This window comes from Hoplias malabaricus, chromosome 10 (genome assembly GCF_029633855.1).
Source record: "Hoplias malabaricus isolate fHopMal1 chromosome 10, fHopMal1.hap1, whole genome shotgun sequence".
NCBI lineage: Eukaryota > Metazoa > Chordata > Actinopteri > Characiformes > Erythrinidae > Hoplias > Hoplias malabaricus.
Window position 1 is genome coordinate 11,352,689 of NC_089809.1, and position 8,323 is coordinate 11,361,011.

The 8,323-nt window shown below is 37.1% G+C and overlaps 1 protein-coding gene across 4 annotated transcripts in view; it reads right to left on the bottom strand.

Annotated features, from left to right (window-relative positions):
* The window catches only part of LOC136709056 (UDP-N-acetylglucosamine transporter TMEM241 homolog), a 29,536-nt gene extending 21,215 nt beyond the window's left edge, over positions 1 to 8,321 (bottom strand). For all 4 annotated transcript variants that reach the window (XM_066684037.1, XM_066684036.1, XM_066684035.1 and 1 more), the window contains exons 1-3: positions 8,134 to 8,321; positions 7,882 to 7,928; positions 7,711 to 7,788 (exon numbers count right to left, since the gene is read on the bottom strand). In XM_066684037.1, coding sequence (XP_066540134.1) covers positions 7,711 to 7,788; positions 7,882 to 7,928; positions 8,134 to 8,205 — 197 coding nt within the window. In that variant the 5' untranslated portion in view covers positions 8,206 to 8,321. The remainder of the gene's footprint in view (positions 1 to 7,710; positions 7,789 to 7,881; positions 7,929 to 8,133) is intronic.
* Between the last annotated feature and the right edge of the window lie 2 nt (positions 8,322 to 8,323).

An 8,323-nucleotide genomic window follows, 5' to 3' on the forward strand; every position in this document is an offset into this window, starting at 1 on the left:
AGGAATGCGTTTATGTCTGTATTTCCTACCCCGTGTGGCATAGAGACGAAATTCTTTTTTTCCCCTGATTCCTTAGGTCAGACCCTACAAAAAAGCCTCAAGAACCCATAAGCTCCGCCTATTTAGATGTTGAGCTAATTTGCATAATATGCAAAATCGCACACATTTTTGAGCGCGAACTAGTCTCTGGAAATGTACCCAATATGGACATATGTGGTATCAGTGGAATCCTAAGAACCTGAACTTAAATAATTATTAAAAAAAAGTTGGAATTTCTAGATCTGCAGTGCTGAGAATTATCCACCACCCAAGTCATATCTGCTTTGTGGGGGTCCTGAACATTGGGTCTCAATCCTTGGTGAAATTCCAGATTGACTTCTGTGCTCTGTGCTGTCTCTAAAACCCAAGCCACACATTCACCTGTGCAGAGCAGAAGTTCACCCACTCATCCACTACCCCTTCTTCTTACAATCCAACTCTGCTGAGACACGACACCAAGGATCACATTTAAAAGCACTACAAAATCTATATTAAAGTGTGGCTCCTGTGTCAGGAAATGTCATATGCTACCTTCTTGCTCTGCAAAGACTGCTCACTTTCACCCTGCTCTTCAATGGTCTAGACACCCATACAGCAGGTATGACTCAGGTGTTGGAGTTTTAAATCCCTCAGCATCACTGCTGGGCAGAGAATAGTGCACAACCAAACACACCCAGCAGACAGTGTCCTGTGTCCACTGATGACAGACTCGAGTACAAGCAACTCCACATCATATCTGCTGTTTGGGGGTCCTGAACATTAGGGTGAGAAACCAGGGTGCAACTCCAGAGTGACTTCTGTGTCTGTCTCTGTCATCCGCTAATCCTCCATGTCACGCTACACCTCCAAAGAGATGCCAGGACACCATGGAACACCTTACAAACACTACTCAAACTTCCCCAAAAAGCCCCTACTATCTCAGGACATCTCATATGCTAGCACATTGTTCTTCTACCAGCGAATACAAGCTTGGACTCCGGGAATTGTCGCTTGCGGCTATATTTATTATTCTTTTTCCCTTTTCTCCTGTAAAAGTCATTTTGCGGAAGAGACCGTAGGTCGTACAGACTCCCCACTTGGAGGGTAGATGTAGTTTGTGTTCGTCTCGGAGGACAACAAAAAATACACTGATTGGCCTAATGGTGGCGCTATAGCGAAGTGAAACGCGTTTAGGTTCATATCTCCTACACCGTGAGGCGTAGAGACAAAAATCTTTTTCCCCTGATTCCTTGGGTCCTGACAAATCAAAAACGCGTTATTCAAAATTTAAATTTTCCTACGTTATTTTAACGCTAATTTGCAAAACCTACTTTTGCGAACTAGTCCGGGGATTTTTGTCCAATTCTCTTGAGCTTGGTGCCAAAGTGTTCGCAGGAGTCTGATGGTTAATAATTATCAAAAAAAGGTTGAAATTTCATACTCTACTTCCAGATATGATTCTGAGGTAGCATGTCAAAGGAGGAGCCAATATTCATATAGGGGGCGCTGTAAATGCTACAAGTCTATATCTCAGCATCCGCAAGGCAGATTGGACTGCCGTTTGGCATGCTGCTTCTGTGGACAACGCTATAAGTGGAAAATTAAGGACAATTCGACTCGGGCAAAATTGTGATCATCATCGACCAATCAGATGTCAGCAGATGTTTGACAACCTTAACAAGGTCCAATCATCATGGGATTTGACTGGTATGTCCTTGGTGGCACTTCCTAAGTGCATAAAAAGTTTCGTAACGATAACCACTAGGGGGCGCTATATCAAAAAAATAAGATTTATCTCAGCGAAAATTAAGCGTATCGACATGCAGTTTACTTCTTTGTATACTCTGCAGAGGGCCTCACAACTTTGTAGTTGCAAGTGTTGTCAAAAAATGCATTGTATTTTCTCACCAGTTTCTCATTTTAATCACCAGTTGTTTAACATTTTATATTTTCGAACTAGTCCGTGGAATTTCGCTCTATTCCCAAACAATTGACTTTGTTAGAATCTGCAGATTTTTTTTATCAAAAAAAGTTCAACATTTGGACAAACTTTTGTTGTAATAAATCAATTAATCTAAGTGTGTTGAGCTTTAAACATTCTTTCAGCTGTAACTCAAACATACTAAGCCCAATCAAGACCAAATTTGACAAACCTATGTATGGCCTTACTATGAAGAAGCATATACAACATGACTCCAATCCACCAAAAGGGGGCGCTACAATTGGACAATAACTGATTAAATGGGCTTTTTTGTGTTATAGCACTATCTAGGATTGAAGTGGCACCACAATTTAATCATGTCATCTGATCCTCATACTGATGAAGCATGTGCAGTATTGAAATTTTTGGGGAAAGCGTTTTTTGAGTTCTAGGTGCATTTGTGATTTCTAGAATTCATGCTGGATCTCTATTATTGGGAGGGGCCTGTAAGCCACATAGTGATGAAAGTTCAACATTTTTATGATAATTACTATAGGTCAGGCCCTGTGAAGGACTGGGGCCCCCTCCAGGGTGTATTCCCGTCTTGCTCCCAATGATTCCAGGTAGGCTCTGGACCCCCCCGCGACCCTGAATTGGATAAGCGGTTACAGATAATGAATGAATGAACGATTATAGGTCAGGTCTTTAGGATTCGGCTGATACCACATATGTCCATCTTAGGAAAATATCCATAGAGTAGTACTCTCAAATAGTTCTGTAGGTGCATTTATATTATAACTGCTTAACAACACTATGCTACAGTAGTAAATTCTTTCACCACCAGACAGAACTTATGATCACCACCTGTAATATACAAGTTTATAGTATTTAATGTATATAGTAATATACAATATTACTATTCTGTCTGTCCGATTTTAAAAGCACTGCTCACAAATTACATACATCACACAAAAGCCCTCTGACATCACACAGAAACAAACACACCTCAGAGATTGTAGAACGCATGTCACAAATAAAAGCACCTATTACAAATAATCTGACACTGCACATACCTACTTGGCTCAATGTCTAACAATTTTGCCATAGCCACAAATGTCAATACATCCTCTCCTGATCAATTCATAGGACAGGAGTTGTCAGATTTAACTTGACTGCCATATTAGGGTCATTCTCACGAAATTCTGTTTCAAAGGGCATCCAACATGGAAATTTTCAAAAGGCATTTAAAGGTAAAGTTCCTTTTGATGATTTTAGATTAAGGTCTAAACTTTATGTGAATATTAATTTCAGAATATTTGTTGGATTCTTTTTGCATATTTATTCTCGTTTTAAAGATGTCCACAAAAAATTATCATTACCACAATGTGACATTACATCACATATATGATTTTTTTTTTGCAGTTTAGAAAGTAGATTAACAACACTTATGTACTGAGCTCCATAAATCAATGTAGAGTGTTAATTTTATATATTTATTATTCTTAAAATATTCTTAATTTCTCTCATTACCGCAACATACTGCATGATTTATGACTTGTTTTTTTTAGAATATTCAACTGAAATTTTTTTTTTTTTTAATAAACAGAGATTAAATAAAAAGTTGTATGAATTATCTAAATAGAACTTGAAACAAAATATGACTATCTGTTAATTAATTTGTAAATAAACACCGATGTTTATATAATGATGTTTCGGAAATTAGGTTGAATATTTCAGAAATGAGATTGAGCAAGTTAAGCAAAGGTTCAGATTACTTTTCTTCTTAGCTTGCACATTTAACACACAATACGCCATTATGAAAAGGAATGTTTATTTTTCATGAACATTTCATATTTTCTAAGAAAATTTAACCTACAAACATGTGGTCATAAAAAGAAGCATTTTTTGTAGGCTATAGCACCATCAACAATAAAACAGCTTAAATACAATGAACTACCAGAAACTGTCCAACAAATTTCAAACAAAATTTTCTGAGAGACTCCATAGAATCATGACAATACAGGCACTAATCAAAAGAATAGCCATTCAGTCTCATAAGACCAGTAGTGTACGCCTGCTATAACCCATCAAAATGTTTTTATCTCTAGTCATTTATGTCTAACTTTTCTGTGTTTTGCCCATATGTCAGACAAAACACAGAAGTGTATAGCTGAGGAAGTGACAGGAAGTGGTTCTGGAATGATATCACGTATGTCATTGCGATAGTACCAGACCTTCTCTCCAGGAAATTGGATGTTCAGGACAAAGAAGCGGTTTTCTCCTGCGCAGCTCATAGTGTCTACTTCATATTGTTCATCAGTAATCTGTTTTGTTTTTTTTTTAAAGAAAATTTTAAAAAGTTTTTAATGTTTCCTCCCAATGCCCATTTAGGTTGAACAACACATTATTATAACTGGCTCACATTACCTGTCCATTAAGCATGTCATTACATTTTTAGGTATAGAGTAAGAGTTTAGGTAATCGACCTTGTCACCTACTCCTGCCATGTGACAATGTTTCCTTGGGTCAAAGGATCCAGTGACGTGGGAAATATCTTTTCTTTGCAGTGTGGACAACGGTTCTTCAACATGCAGGACATGCTGTTTGTGTCACACACACTGGACTCTACAATGTCTTTCGTGTTTGCTGTTTTGATGACCCCAAGCTGCTGCAACTTTTTAATTTTTAGGGCAAAGTTCTCATGCATTTTGCATGCGCATGTGTGTCTGTCTGTGACTTTGGGCCTAACTATCCAAAATGGCCTCGATTTGAAGAACTGAGCTTTGGACACAAATTTCTCTGGGTTCTCTGCACAAAATCTTCTATGAAGATTGCCCATGGTGTCAGACAGAGTTCTTTTTCTGTAGATTTGTCCTTTTCGCCTAATCTCTCCAGCTTTGCCATTGACAACAGTCGAGACATTGTCTTGGTGCAGAAAATGGCTTACAAGTTTTGTCATTTGCATTCTCTTACTGTTGTTAGGAATCGTTGGGAGACCCTTTCTGGTTTTCCTGGCCATTTGCACATTAATAGTTGGCCTGTTCATGGTCTTCTTCCTTGCTTCCAGTCTTTTAATTCTTTTGTTGAGATTTTGTAATTCTTTTGACTTTTCCTTAAGTTTCTCTTCAGTATATCTTAATTTTGACCTTAATTTGCTTACAAGCTTTACTCTTCTTTCTTTTTTCCTTGATTCTGGGGTTGTTGTATGTGGAATGGATGCACCCACTGGTCCAGTCAGGTATAAGTATTTTTCTCCTGTTGTTGGTGTTGAACTGATGGTGAGCTGTGATGTTACTGGGATGTGTTCTGTTGAGGACATATGTTCTTCAGCATTTTCACTGTTAGACTTTTTGTGTTCTTGACTGTTAATTTCCTCATGCGGAAAGGAATTTTTTGTCTCACTTAGTGAGGAGGGTGGGGTGATGTCCAGAAGTGCTTGAAGTAGTTTCTTTTTTCTGTAGTATTTAGCTGAGTTTACCCTTCATTGCGTTTTCTTTTTGTCATGCTGCATGTTCTACCTGGAAATGGAAAATGATAGGAATGAACAAAATGTTTTTTCTGAATGACAGTTATAGTCATTTCCCATAATCACTTTGTCCCCTAACCTCTGTCTCTCTTTTCATCTGTACTCCTCAAGTAGCTCAGGATTGCTGTAAATTTTCTCCCTAAACTTTGACAATCTAGCTTTTGCTGCTGCCTTTTTTTCTCAACTGCTAGCTGTCTGTAAAGAAATATGCATTGCATGTTATAATAAACATTCAATATATAAAAAAAAAAATAAATTTGTATCCATGTGGTCTGACATCTAATTCTGTCCACAGAATGTATGTTTTGACAATTAGGAACTAAACATCTGTGTGGTGCTTCATAGTTAATTTCTCATTACGGAAACAATGCATCTCTCCACCGCAACGGACGTTTGATTGTAGCGGTAAGTGAGAATGTTGTTGCGGAGGATGAGTGACCTTAAAGTTTTTTGCTAACTGTAGAGGCACCATGAGGGCTAGGTAAATTTTCACTCACTGTTTACATTTAGACCTTAATATAGTATATCATAATCAAAAATAAAAACTGTAACTTATTTTTTAAATTTGAAACTTAATATATCGGTAATGAGTACCAGAAAGTTGTGCACACATTGTGATAAGCAAACATTTAACTTTTATCTAGAGAGATATGAGAGGAGCTGCTTACCTGGTTGCCATGTTGAGTGTCACAGCCAATGTCTTCCCTTACTGTGAAAATGCCTTGAAAATTTAAGTTCCTTTTGGATTTAAACAGTGATTGAAAATTGCTGCGGAGGATGAAGAATTTGGTGTTGGACAAATTCCTTTCCCTTATTAATTTTATTTCTTTAACTGAAAAATTTTATTTACTACCAGTGTTTAAAGTTTGACATGCATTGAAGTTTTTATTTATTTATTTATTTTAAATATTACAATTTCTACACAACATACTTAAAATTCTGAGATGGGCTCATTGCGGAAATGAGAATTTTAACCTAAAATTTGAAAAAATAACAAAAAATATATGTATAATGTCCATTTCAAAACATGTGCAAGATAGACCACAGAAAGATGTTGATGATTTTATATTTATTATTTTGTTACAATTTATTTTGTTTATCAAAATTCCTCATGCCACCTCATAAGCCTGATTTCATGAGAATAACCCATTAAGCCAGTTAGTGCTTGAACCCGCAGATAGTCGCTAGCGGCTCTAGTAATCATTGTAATTTTAAACTGGCAATAATTAACTGATGCAGACCAAATATTCAAACATCTTCTTATATCTTATAATTATTACAATGCTTGAAAAGCGCTATATAGTTATTCCTCATACGTCTTCTAATATCATCTTTTTCATTCATTCATTGTCTTTAACTGCTTATCCAGTTCAGGGTTGAGGTGGGTCTGGAGCCTACACTGAATTGGGTGCAAGGCAGGAACACTCCCTGGAGGCAGCACACACACATTCACTCATACATTCACACCTACTGACAATTTTGAGTCGCCAATACACCTACCAGAGCACCCGGAGGAAACCCACACCTACACGGGAGAACACATCAATCAATCTCCTCAGAGTCACCCTGAGAGGAACTTCAACCCACAACCTCCAGGTTAATTATATAATGAATTATTACAGCCGCAGCACTGTGAACAGACTTTGTTCACACTGCATTTCAAAGGTCTTGGTGCTGAGAGGTGTGCCTCTCACTCATTTTCACAGAAACAACACACACAGCCTCTCTTTTCTCTCGCCCAGGCTCCTCACTCTTCTAATGATTCTCCCATTATTTTTCAATCATGCTAGTCACACACGCACAAACACACACACAAATATGCATATACAAACACACTTTCAACTCTTTTGAAGCACTATCTATCTATCTATCTATCCACTTTTTGGACAATAGTATTGGGATATCTCCTATCGTTAATTTCAGTTTTTCATTCAGTCCCATTGGCTCAGGTGTATAAAAACCAAGCACTTAACCATGCACTCTGCCTTTATATATGCTTGTGAAATGGGGTCATTCTAAACAGTTCTAAACAGATAAAATAATACAGTATAAGAATATGAGATATCAATTAATATAAAAATCATTTATCAACTATTTTCGGTCTGCTTACATATATTTAGCCACTGACAATTTTCAGGCAATATAACAAAAATATAGGAATATGAAGAATATAAATATAGTAATTTCTAGCACTATAGCTACCTGTAAAAATGACTGATTGCTCTTTTAATACATGTCTAATTACCTGGTAAAACCATTAATCTCCACCCATCCGAACTTGCCAGTTACATAAAGCAGAAGCGCTCCAGTGCTGGTCTGCCACCTGGTGGTCAGAGAATCAATTAATGTATCGAATGATGGACAAACGTACACTAATATTAGTGGGCCATTACTTCAAAGAAAATGTTACACTTACCCCAGAAAAATCGTTGGAAATGTAAATTTCAAGACAGACAGGACATACTGAAAATAAAAAATGTAAAGATAGACAAAAAATTCATTTTGAATCTAAATTTTAAAAAGTCCACAAGGGGATGACCGCAAGGCCGAAACCAACTATTAAAAGATCTTGTCGACCAACTAAATTATAAACATCAAGTTTAGAATTTCTAATCGAACAGTGTACTTAAAAAACCTCAACGACGCGGAATATTGCCACTTTCAATACCTTGTTTGTGAAATGGGATACTACGAAAAAGAGGCAAAAAATAAGTCCAGGACTCAGTCGTACTAAATTCATCTGTAAATCAAATATCAGCTATCAAACGTCTGCTTACATATATTTGGTCTGTTTAGTCACTGAAAACTTTGTTTAGACTACTTCCTAGTGTTGTGGCACGTCGTTGCGCGTCTTGGAA